Raw genomic sequence first — 13439 nt, 5'->3', positions numbered from 1 at the left:
CTCCATTCCCCGTTGGGTGGAATTTTTCCTTTCCATGCGGTATCAAAAGTAGCATGCCCATGCGCGTTTGGTCATTTGGACTCATGGAACGACGCAAGTCTTTTCGATTTCACACCCCTTCCAGTCTGTTGGTGGTGGGTCCTTCAAGGTGTGGCAAGACTGTGTTTACCACCAAACGTTTACTGAACAACCTCGATTTGTCTCATACCCCACCCTTCCAAATACATTATTGTTACGGAGTGTGGCAAGACGGGTTTCAACCCATGAAAGAACAGGGGGTCAAGTTTCACGAAGGCGTTCCCGACACAGATCAACTGAAAACGTGGTTTCCTAAAGACGGATGACTCGTGTTCGACGATCTAATGGCTGAAGGAGGGAACGATAAACGAGTGTTGGATCTGTTCACCAAACATTCTCACCATCAGAACGTCACCGTGCTCTACTTGTGCCAAGACATGTTTCCGCCGGGGAAATATGCCAAGAGTATTTCCAGAAACGCCCACTATGTCGTAGCCTTCAAGAATCCACGAGATCAATTAGGCATGAGAAATTTACTGTTACAGGCATTTCCCACCCAATGGCAAGTTTTACAAGACACGTTTCAACGTTTGACAGAACGTCCGTTCGGATACATGGTCTTGGATTTACATCCAGGCAGTTCGGACGATCAAGGATTCTCAGCCACCTTTTAAAGGACGAAGGATGTATGAGATGTCACAAATTCATCGAGACATCGTGATGAGTTCTTCCCAAGATTCAATCACTACCGTATCTCTAATGAACGGATCCAAGAAAAGCGCCCAGTTGGTAAACAAAGACTTGTTGTACCGATTGGATGGGCAAACTCTATCATCTGGCTGACATCGCTTCAGGAGAGAAGATTCATTACTATGATTTTACATCTCTCTATCCGTTCATTAATAAGAATGCTGAGTATCCTGTCGGCCACCCTGAAATTATATTTCAGCCGGAAGACACAGACATCCAAAATTACTTCGGGATTGCCAAGGTCACAATCTTACCTCCAGAAAAACTGTTTCATCCAGTACTTCCGCTGCGTGAAAATGGTAAACTAACATTCCCGCTATGTAGAGCCTGTGTACAAGAAGAGATGGAAAAACCAATGCTATAACGGTCCTGGGTTTGCAGTCACAGCGACAGTGAAAGACAAATTACAGGTACATGGTGTACCTCCGAACTGAACAAAGCCGTTGAGAAGGGCTACAAAATAACTTACATTCACGAAGTGTGGCATTTTTCTGAAACGAGGAAAGGTCTCTTTAAAGACTATGTAAATACATGGTTAAAGATCAACGAGGAGGCAAGCGGCTGGCCAGCTCATGTAGGCGATGATCCCGTCAAACAACAAGAACATCTGAGATCCTACAAAGCGAAAGAGGGCATCGAACTCAATCGCAACAACATTGAAAAGAATCCCGGCAAACGTAGCCTTGCAAAAATGATGTTAAATTCCATGTGGGGGAAGTTTGGCCAGCGCACAAACAAAACTCAAATCAAAGAGTTCGGAGATCCTATGAGGTTCAGTGCATTCCATGAAAGTGATGCAAATGACATTTGCTACGTGAGTGTATTGTCTGAAGACATCGTTGAAATTCACTATAAACTGAAATCGAATGACGAACCTGTCTCATCAAACCTCAACATTTTCATCGCTTGTTTCACGACATGTTGGGCTCGACTTCGTTTGTATGCAGCTCTGGACATGTTACAAGAACGAGTACAGTACACAGACACCGACAGCGTTATTTTTTCCAGTTTACCTCATGAAAACAATCCTCCCCTTGACGACTTTCTTAGTGATTTCAAGGACGAGTTGGGAGAAGACGACTTCATCACTGAATTTGCGTCCGCGGGACCGAAAAATTATGGTTACCTCACGAAGAAAGAAAAAGAAGAATGCAAAGTGAGGGGAATCTCTTTAAACAGTGAAGGTAGCAAGCAGTTAAATTATCAAGTGTTGCGGCAAAATGTTTTAGACGAAATTCAACGCCCTCTCGAGAAAACGCGACAAACTGATATTTACAAGCCTTATCACATCGTCCGAAACTCCAAAGAGTACTCACTGACCACAGTCTCTCAGACGGAAAAGTACCAGCTTGTGTACGAAAAACGAGTGATAGATCCCTACACCTTCAAAACATATCCCTATGGCTATGAAAGAATAACAAATGAGGACGTGGACATGATTGAACTGTTGTGCCATTTGTAAACACTTTTGTAAATAGTTTCATTCATAAGTTGAGCGCAATCCACTAGGGAGTTGCACACGGCCCTGTCCTGTAATTTTAGGGAAACCTTTGATATTAAAGTTAATGGTTAACTTTAAAATTGCGTGATTACTTTGTTTATGTTAGAAACCAGGCTTTTTACTCGGTCAACACGGAAACGAGATTAATGACGTCAAAGGGGGCGGGCCTTCTGGTTACCATGGATACGTCAAACTCGAGAAAACAATAGAACTCCTTTCCATAACAATACTTTTTCATTTGCATCACACTACCTGTCAAATTCGTACTGGACTAGCCCATACCACTACTAGTATTAACTTGATAACTTGTGCTGGAAACTCTGGAAGTAGACAGATAAGTTCATTGTCGTTGGACAGTGTAGGAGTGGACAAGAGTGAACGGATAGCCTCATCTTTAGACACTGTACTCTAATAGTGGACAAATAACTTTGGCTAGACACTCTTCGAGCGGGCAAATAACTTGGACCAGAGTGGATTCATCGGTTCCTTTAATGCATCATGATCCAGACAGACCTTGGATCACTGATCCTGATCCAGATCACTCCAAAGGAACGCACCCTAAATATAAACGAAACTTAAGTTACATAAGTCTGATCGACATAATGTACACATATAATGTCAACAACCCTGTCGAAGATCGGTTAACGCTTATGTTGTAGACCAAGTCAGCAAGTCAGCATGGTCAGAATTGCCCGCAATCGGCGGTACAGCAGTAATCTTGTTTCCTGTCCAAGAAGCAGAATAAGAAGATACTACATTACTTAGGTATTCACAGATAAATAGACTGATACACTGCATGGTTAAATGTCAGTTCGGTGCTTGACGTTTTTTAATTGCTCCGCGTTCGATCCAGATTCGGCTGCCTGCCTCTTTTGTGAACGAAAATGTCTTCCATTCTTTATAGATGCCAAAAAATAAAAAGGCTTTCTTCTTCATCGGCTAATGCGACTTCGAACCCCAATAAAGCGCGTGGTTTTTAGCTTGCTAGTGGATTTATAACACACAATAATAGATCTGTCAAAGCAGCAATTAGAACAAATTGCTATACCATTCACCCAATAGATTTTTTGCCACTCAGAATTGCTGGTTTTCAGTGTCACGCCATTCAAAATAGATCAAAATAAAAATCAAAACCGTTCAATAGATAAAGTCCAGAATCTGGGAAATGAAAGAAGGTAAATATGCAAAGACTCTCTCCAAGATTCTGGTCACAGCAATTTTTCTTGTGCAAGATATGTGGAGAAATTTTTTACTCAAATCTATAGAGATCTGTATGGAGACGCCATGCTGGTGCGCAACCGTGTGGGCACCAACATGGCGGCCGGAAACCAACAGAAACATCTGTCACTGAGTTTTGCTACAAAGGCGTGAATATATCCCTCGAGAAACTCTAAAACATTAAAATAATACTTTCTCTAAGACATAAACTGTTCAGATAGCCAAATTCCCCGAAATAAGTCACTTTTTTAACCATCATCACAGCTCTCTGGGCCGTCATGTAAATGCCGCGTCACGCAAAAGCTTAGAAATTTAAGCGTAGTGTATCACAAAACCAAGAACCCATTTGGAGCGAAAATTTGTATGAATATTAGTTTTCAGCTGCTCTTAAACATCACTAAAGTAAAATCTCAGAAAGATCAATAGTTTTGTGGTCTGAATTTTAGTGACGTCACGTGAAAGCCAGTTATAAGTATTTACCTAATCAGCCACAACCAGGTCTCTCCCCTCGGCGACAATTGCGCAAATGGAGATAGAGTCTCGAAACGAGTATAGAGATCAATGCAAATAAAATACTAATGAACTTTTTCACCAATGTCGCGCTTTTACGTTTTTTTTTTTGTTTTTTTTTTTAATTCAAACAAAGAAGGGTTCGTCGCTCGATTTGTTATGCTGAATTTAGTACATATGCAAACTTTCATGTGAATCCGTTGCAAACGTATGAAAATATGGAACCCCAAACTTGCCAATTTTTACAAAGATATGTATGCCAGGGGGCAAGCGTTGCCCCCTGGCATAAGTAGTACATGTGCAGTGTGACTAGGGAAGTAAACAAAAATCTAATTACAGGCTGTTTATACAGACTGCTTAAAAATTTTAACATGGACTATATTAATTTGACTGTGATTAGACAATGATTATTAAAACAATTGTTGACAGGTATAGTTTATATCTATTTCAAGTTTTGACTCCAGTTGTTTACACATCTCGTTCCTATACGTATGCGTATACGTTCCTATACGTAGACTATACGTACATCACCAGCCACTATGCCTGTTTGACATGGCTTGCGTTTGACATGATTGGGCAGTCAATCTCTGCCGCAAAAAGTAGATCTACACAGTCTCTTGGATGCTAATTTGTCTATCCATCACTCAAATTTTAGGGCATATTTACTCGATAGTGGATGCTGACTTGTATACTATTCATGAAGAAATGCTCACTCTAGTCCAACTGCATAGAATACAGAAGAAATGTAGTGTGAAGAACAACAAAGTTAAAAGATTAAGCAATTTGAATTTTTTGCTAGAAGTAAGTTTATTTGAAAATACAAAATAACGAAAATAATTAAATCACGGTTTTGAATTTAAGATACGAACACCGCCAGAATTTTAATGTGTACACAAAAAAATGCGATACAGAAAAACACGCTACCGTAGGCTTACCTTGGACTCTACAAGGAGAGAAAGGGAGTGGAAAACCATCAAATTCTCTAGCCATGCAAGAAAAAGGCTATGATCGAGCCACGTCTAGTAAACACGATCTGACTTCCTGACTTTCACTTTAACAATTCTTTGACCTCGCCGGCCGCGCTGTTTTGACCGATACATGACCACAGTGATAAATGCCTCTCTCAGCTTTCATCTACGAGTGAGCAAAAGCCCTAAGCAAAATACTACATATTTGCCAAAAGCGAAACACAAGAACCAAAATGGTTGGAGCTCCTTGAGAAACTCGTACCCAAGCTCTCCATACCAAAAGTTGAGTGAGTGACGCATTTGCAAATTCTGTCCATAACGATAGTCGTTTCTACGCTTTGCGGTCCCATATGTTTGCGAGTTTGCACGGATTTTTAAGAAACTAGGCATCTTTTCTACATTCGGCTTGACAAAGTGATCTATGGAGTTTTTTCTTTGTTGTTTAAATGAAAGATTCGAAAAACTGTTGATGCTGCGTGGCATCGGTAGGAAGGTCCATTCTGCAATTTTGTTCAAGAAAATTTGAAAAAAACGAAATCTGTCTAAAAAAGACAAATTTAGATTAAGCTGCTTAGCAATTGAGCTTGTACTAGCAATGTCAGAATGGAAAAATGGCGCTGAAAAATGAAATGGCTCTTTCAAGTTTCATCGTCACAGAAAAAAATTATTTATTTAGCAATGTTGCTGAAGGAAATAGGAAAAACGAAAAAAAGGACAATATCTGCTTAACGTGCACGTCAAAATGTGATACCTACATGCATGGCGACGTTAAATGACGTGGTGAGACAGTTGACAAAACATCCTCACGTAATCCCTCTTTTCAAAAGTGTGAAAGAAATATCTCGGTATTGGATGTCACACGGTGAGAAAGATTGATGATGAAAAAGCAACCAGATAGCTCCATCAGTATTTTTTAATTACAACTGGCATCTATGATATTATACCTAAATTAATTTCAGGGTCTTAACCACTTGAAAGTAGTTTACAAGAAAGGGCTGTGGTCAATAATTTTTGTTTTTGTCACGTATACGTGCTGTTAGTGTTGCAGTAAAGTTATAACTGTACGGTTTTTGAGCCTTTGATCGAAACCGCAAGCCATTTATTGTGGAACGACAACTGTTTCAGTCTTTTATGGCAACCTTGCATATTTCTCCTGAGGCTATCACAAAAGTGAACAAACATCTGCAGCCAGCTTTCCAGAAACGTAAACATGTTACTAGAAATTACTGTAAAGTAAGGCAGCTGCAAGGTTTAAGAAGCTCAAAAACCAGTGCCCATGCCGTGCTTCATCGGTATAAATCAAGGAAGACTGGTTTTTTTTTTGCGATTCATGTTTCTAGCTAAAGTATTTTGTCGTAAACAAACTATTATAAAACTAAAGATGGCTCGCTCTCCACAACTATAGAGACATAAGAATAGCTGTATTATCTCTGCTTTGAATATGTAAATTGCTGACTGATCCAAATATCAATTTGCAATGCAAGAATTTTACCAAAAGGTAAAAGGTGTTTTACGAGGCTTTCTGCTCAGACGCAGTTTCCCTTGTTTTACTCATCTGCCGTCTAAGAACCTTTAGAGGTGTTGCATTCTGTAGCCTCTTGCTCTGATTTACTGGTAAGGAAATGATTTACATCTCGTAATTTTCCGGTTCTCACTTTAGCGACGGCAAATCGATGGCTTGCGCAGGCCAAGCGAAAGCTGCTATGAAGTACGTTGTAACGTTGTATCAATACACGAGTGAATTTTGCATGTACTATTGCTTGAAAAAAAAACTTGCAAACAGATCGTCTTGTGTTGGCGATTACGACCGGAAAAGTTTGTTTTTTTTATTAACTTCAAGCTTTCCATAGAGCATTCTGTTAAACGTTGGACATTTTTCATCTGGGTAATTGGATTTCATCGCAAAACGGTTAACGTTTTTGGCTCAGACTAGTGTTTCCAACTCCAAAATCGAGTTTAACGCCGATACGAACCTGGTTACCACGGCTATAATCAGTGAGCTGGCTGGCCGCCTGTAAGTCGTAAGTTAAAAAAAATTATTATTTTTATTTTTGCTTACTTGCATGTAAATATAAGGTGACTGTGTATAATGTTTTTACCCTGGGGACCTTGACTATCTTCAATCTCTTGGCAAGACGTCAAGGTTAATAATATTTTTTAGGGGTTTCAAAGAATTGTTGGGTTGACGCTGAAGATTTCTAAGAAGATGTTTTCCCCTAACAAAATAAAAGAAGAATCGAGTTGATCAAATTCAACAATGAAGGCGTACAATGAAATAAGTGGGAAATTCACAGAATACAATGCTGAAACGGCCTAGCTTTTTACTCAATGAGCTATTAATTTCACGACGAGCTAAATGAGCTAAGTCTACAAAACACATGCACATACGTTTGTACTGAATAAGCAAAGATTTTACTCAATGCCCAATTTCCTCTATGAGATGTACCTGCAGGGAAACATGTTAATTGTATTCATCAAAAATAACAATGAGTCCAATCCAAGATAGCACACAGTGTGGACCATAGGCTTGCCTTCTGAAATCTAGTACCTCTCGTCTCGGGACTTACAATCGAATAATAGCAACAGCACCAATTCGAACGTTGCTCTGTTGGATTGGATATTTTTTCATCCATGAACACAACTGCCATGATTCCCTACCAGCTCGTCTCAGTCATAGAGGAAATTGACCATTGAAGCGTCCTGTATCCTAATATGGTCAAAATTCTGTGCTTTTCGAGCGTTTTTTTTATTATTATTTTTATTTTTATTTTTTTTTTTCCACAGCTAGATGTTTTAAACATTGATAGTAAATCAGTAGATCAATATCCGTTAAAAGCTTCTCTGTAATTAAAAAACGTTAAGAAACTGTCAGTCGACTGACAGGTGTTTATACTTGAGACAGTCGAAGTGTTTCACATTTCTAGGAATCATTCCTACTCCAGTAGGCTGGTTGTCCAGCGGCACTTCCCTGTAGTCGGTCGGTCAGCGGCGTTCATTGTGGTATAAAAGCCCGCGCGATCAGTCTTCATTCGTCCACCATCTTGGTTGTATCTAGTTCTCGTTACGGAGAGATTTCGCTTGCATTAAAGATAAAGCTTACAGTTCATCGGGGCCTAGTGTGTGTCTATTTAGACTACTGGCGCTATCTTCGAAATCTGAAGCCAAGCGGGCGTGGATTAATTTAGTTGCCTAAATCATCATGACTGCATACTTTTGTCTTTCGAGGTAGGGATTTTCTTGGAGTTTGACTGTGTTTTTTCGGCGCCGAGAACACGCAGGACTTCAAGGCGTTTATTGAGAACTCAACTTTATAGACCCGATGACATTTGAACCCGGCAATTATTCGGGCTCTGGCGTTTAATCAAGGAAAGCCGCTTGTTTAATTTAAACATGTACAAAAACAAACAAGCAGAGCTTTCTTGGCTAAGACCCATGGTGTCCTCTCTATTTTCTTTAGACAATACTCAGTTCTATGTCACTGGGAAAAAAAAACCGAGGTCAGCGATCTCCCACTTGAAACATGTATCCCATTAATTTCTCCAGGAAGCTAAAGAGCTAGTGAAACTTAATACATGGTGAGATTTGTAGCTCTTTGGGTGTAATATTCAAGGAGAAATTGTCTTTCAAAGACTGCAAAATAGCGCTAATGAACTCATATATTCTTAGTAACATTTTGAGTTTTTAAACCCGTGTTGCACAAAAGGTATTCAATACATCAGGCTCATATTCATGGGTGTAGTTGATCGTACTATATGACGTTTCAATATTCAGAACTGATTTATTTGTAGCTCCATCAGAAACTGAATTACTTATGCTAATGACGCAAATATTGTAAACAAGGATTCAGCTAATGGAAAGGCTATTTGAAGTTTTGTAATCATGGTATCTATAATAAACCAGCATTCTCCACAGAATTGCTCGTATAGCGTAACTCGACCTCACAAACTATTTGAGGGATAAATACGGTCATCATTTCACTACTGCAAAGACCACTTCCTTTCATAAAAACAACGTTAGTTTTTCTTTGCCTTCGCTTGTTAACTGATACATGGTCCCAAAGCTTAAAACCGGCTAAAATGAGCATAATATAGTCCTTTGTTAAAACGTTCTAAGCGCGAAGTGTTTTCGTCGCTTTGCTCTGCGGATTTTGTACTTTTACTTGTAGTCCCTGAATTTGATCAGGATAAGCAACTTAATCACGAAGGTACAATACATTTTCCTCCCTTTGACAAAAGTTTTCCATAGTTATTTCATAAAAGCAATAGGCCACCCCTAACATGGGTTTACCGGTGCTATAAACTCATAAAAAGAGTGGTCCATTGCTTAAATAGACATCAAATAATCACTCTCTTTTCCCAAGGGTTTATTTTTGCTCGATTCATGAACAGAACGGTTTGCAATCCTCCTTTCAAAACGCTGAAGAAAACCCTGATGTCTTATTCATCCTCGCCCCCCACCCCCACCCCGCTACTTGTACATCCCTTGTACATGTACGCCGGAGGGTCATTAACAAGTGGCCAGATGTCTGTTTTATATCCTGCATGCGTCGTTTCACAAGTTCACATGTTTATTTGCTTGGCTTGGTCCGCCACCGTGAGTACTTGTATTTTCTGTCAATGCCGGGATTTTCTCGGATGTGACCGTATCGCTGGTTTTCACTGTCATGTCATCAAAAATTAAAATCTTAACCATTTAATAAATAACGTCAAGAATCTGGAGTATGATAGATGATTGAGCTATTAAAACGGTTGTGAAACGTCAAGTTCTCAGAGGGTCTTATATTTGATGAAACTAAAACTTCAGGAAGATAGGTAGCTTTTAATTTTGGAATAAGTTAACGCACATAAGAACCGGCACTTTTCTCGGGTGCAGGAAAACACCGACTTCAAATAAAACCGGGGTGTTTAATGGAAAACTCAGCCGATGTTATTTTAACCTTGCCATTATTCGGGACCTGGCGTTTAATCGGGAAAATACTCTAGTTTAATTTAAACAAAAGAAGAAACCAGCCTAAGACCTTTTGTAATATTGTGAGACAGCAGTAATAAATGTTTGCTGATCTATTTCAGATAGAGGTAGCCATGGCAACGAATAACACATCATTAGCAATATTCAGACCAACAGATCCCAATCCTCAGATTAACAGGGAGGAAGGATATTTCTGGTGTTCGCTATTTATACTTGAGAGAGTTATCATCCTTGTACTCAATATGTTTACATTTATCGTCTTTACCAAGGACCGCCATTTGCGCAAGCGCAGTACATATCTCCTAATCAACCTATCAGCGGCTGATATCGGTGTGGGAGGACTTGTTATACCAACTGCTGTTTTTCGTCGAGGGAACACTTATGGACTTTGGAATGTTGAGATGACTCATGCGTGGTTCATTTCCACACATGGAGTTGACACACTGTTTTTTGGGTGTTCTCTTGCGTTTTTGGTCTCCATTTCAGTTGAGAGACTGTACGCTACAAGAAGTCCAATGAGGCATCGGTCTATGACAGGAATGGCATACAAAATTTGGATTTCTTGCGTATGGGTCGCGTCTTTCATTTGCACAAGTGTCATAGTTTTATCCTTATTCTATGACATAATCGGGTTGCAGATTTGGTACTTGGTGGCTTCATGCGTCTGTGCTTCGCTTTTAATTTTAACCTTTAGTTACTGCGTGATATTTGTTACAGTGCGATGCGGTGAACAACCCCAGCACGTTCATCACGACCAGGCTAGGAAGGAAAGAAGGCTTACAATGACACTGTTCATTGTCACGCTAGTCTCCTTGTCAGTCTGAATTTCATACGTGTTATTCACCTTCCTGGAGTCTTATCTGTCCCGCACATTTTCTGAAGAAACAATTTTACGCGCACGAGGCGTTTGTGAGGCACTGTTCTTTGCTAACTCCTTTGTAAATCCGATACTGTACACGATCAGGGTGCCTCAGTTTAGAAGAGCGAGTATTAGTAGTGGTATGGGCTAGTCCAGTACGAATTTGACAGGTAGTGTGATGCAAATGAAAAAGTATTGTTATGGAAAGGAGTTCTATTGTTTTCTCGAGTTTGACGTATCCATGGTAACCAGAAGGCCCGCCCCCTTTGACGTCATTAATCTCGTTTCCGTGTTGACCGAGTAAAAAGCCTGGTTTCTAACATAAACAAAGTAATCACGCAATTTTAAAGTTAACCATTAACTTTAATATCAAAGGTTTCCCTAAAATTACAGGACAGGGCCGTGTGCAACTCCCTAGTGGATTGCGCTCAACTTATGAATGAAACTATTTACAAAAGTGTTTACAAATGGCACAACAGTTCAATCATGTCCACGTCCTCATTTGTTATTCTTTCATAGCCATAGGGATATGTTTTGAAGGTGTAGGGATCTATCACTCGTTTTTCGTACACAAGCTGATACTTTTTCGTCTGAGAGAATGTGGTCAGTGAGTACTCTTTGGAGTTTCGGACGATGTGATAAGGCTTGTAAATATCAGTTTGTCGCGTTTTCTCGAGAGGGCGTTGAATTTCGTCTAAAACATTTTGCCGCAACACTTGATAATTTAACTGCTTGCTACCTTCACTGTTTAAAGAGATTCCCCTCACTTTGCATTCTTCTTTTTCTTTCTTCGTGAGGTAACCATAATTTTTCGGTCCCGCGGACGCAAATTCAGTGATGAAGTCGTCTTCTCCCAACTCGTCCTTGAAATCACTAAGAAAGTCGTCAAGGGGAGGATTGTTTTCATGAGGTAAACTGGAAAAAATAACGCTGTCGGTGTCTGTGTACTGTACTCGTTCTTGTAGCATGTCCAGAGCTGCATACAAACGAAGTCGAGCCCAACATGTCGTGAAACAAGCTATGAAAATGTTGAGGTTTGGTGAGACAGGTTCGTCATTCGATTTCAGTTTATAGTGAATTTCAACGATGTCTTCAGACAATACACTCACGTAGCAAATGTCATTTGCATCACTTTCATGGAATGCACTGAACCTCATAGGATCTCCGAACTCGTTGATTTGAGTTTTGTTTGTGCGCTGGCCAAACTTCCCCCACATGGAATTTAACATCATATTTGCAAGGCTACGTTTGCCGGGATTCCTTTCAATGTTGTTGCGGTTGAGTTCGATGCCCTCTTTCGCTTTGTAGGATCTCAGATGTTCTTGTTGTTTGACGGGATCATCGCCTACATGAGCTGGCCAGCCGCTTGCCTCCTCTTTAATCTTTAATCATGTATTTACATAGTCTTTAAAGAGACCTTTCCTCGTTTCAGAAAAATGCCACACTTCGTGAATGTAAGTTATTTTGTAGCCCTTCTCAACGGCTTTGTTCAGTTCGGAGGTACACCATGTACCTGTAATTTGTCTTTCACTGTCGCTGTGACTGTAAACCCAGGACCGTTATAGCATTGGTTTTTCCATCTCTTCTTGTACACAGGCTCTACATAGCGGGAATGTTAGTTTACCATTTTCACGCAGCGGAAGTACTGGATGAAACAGTTTTTCTGGAGGTAAGATTGTGACCTTGGCAATCCCGAAGTAATTTTGGATGTCTGTGTCTTCCGGCTGAAATATAATTTCAGGGTGGCCGACAGGATACTCAGCATTCTTATTAATGAACGGATAGAGAGATGTAAAATCATAGTAATGAATCTTCTCTCCTGAGGCGATGTCAGCCAGATGATAGAGTTTGACAGCGTTTGTTCGTCCGCCGCAGAAGGCATCACGGGGATTTAGTGGCTCCACCAAATCGAGGCTGGCTACAAAGTTCCTGACGTCCTGCCTTTCTTCTTTCATTTTCCGCCAATTACACTCCCACATTTCGATGACGTTGTAACCTTTGTCACGCAAGAATTGTAGTTTTTCCTGGGTGCAGAGATACACGTCGGCAGTGCAGCGGTGCTCTAATCTAAGGTGTGTTTCGGATCTGTTGGGATAGCATTTACGACAGCCATGCCAAAAGCAACCTTGAAATTCGTAGACGGTGTTCGTAGTTGCATCGTAGCCGTCCACGGTGTAGCGACTGTTGGGGATACGGTATTCCCCATCATTTCCAACATGTTGAATTCTCCCACTGATCTGACTTTGTTGCCACAGTAGATATTCCATGGCAACTTTCGACTGATTTGTTTTTAGTCGCCAACCGTGGAGAGGCTCGGAAGCAATTGTGTTGGCTTCCATTCGGTTTTGTCGCAGGTCTCGATTGCACGCCGAAGCTATAGTAATATGACTGAAGGGGTCAAACTTTGTCTTTTTTTCAAAAAGCCGTTTGAAAGTAAGGCATCCCTCCTTCAGTAATTTCACGTCCGACTCGCAATATTCCAGCAATTCTTTCTGGAAATCGAACACTACATTCTCAGCTCTTTCTTTATCATGCCATTTCTCGAAGTCTTTACGGCCGTTGACAGACATTCAGGCATGTAAAATTCTTTCTCGGGAATTGGTCCCACGTAGTCTTGATTTTCAGGCGTGTTAAACAGGTGAGGAAA

The 13439-nt window shown here is 40.4% G+C and overlaps 1 protein-coding gene and 2 pseudogenes across 1 annotated transcript; 2 read left to right on the top strand and 1 right to left on the bottom strand.

Moving 5' to 3' along the window:
- Window positions 1-831, top strand: part of LOC149098109 (uncharacterized) — a 949-nt pseudogene extending 118 nt beyond the window's left edge.
- An 8717-nt stretch (window positions 832-9548) lies between these two features.
- On the top strand, window positions 9549-10999 carry LOC149098108 (uncharacterized; annotated as a pseudogene).
- A 254-nt stretch (window positions 11000-11253) lies between these two features.
- On the bottom strand, window positions 11254-13362 carry LOC149098107 (uncharacterized). Its single transcript, XM_089276642.1, has 3 exons — window positions 12544-13362; window positions 11945-12174; window positions 11254-11665 (listed from the first exon to the last, which is right to left on the bottom strand). Exons 1-3 carry the CDS (start codon window positions 13360-13362, stop codon window positions 11254-11256), a joined length of 1461 nt encoding a protein of 486 aa, XP_089132768.1.
- Window positions 13363-13439: the final 77 nt, after the last annotated feature.

Source organism: Orbicella faveolata, unplaced genomic scaffold (assembly GCF_042242905.1).
Source record: "Orbicella faveolata isolate gen_17 unplaced genomic scaffold, um_ofav_v1 contig_46, whole genome shotgun sequence".
Classification (NCBI taxonomy): domain Eukaryota; kingdom Metazoa; phylum Cnidaria; class Anthozoa; order Scleractinia; family Merulinidae; genus Orbicella; species Orbicella faveolata.
This window is presented reverse-complemented; position numbering and strand designations above follow the sequence as displayed.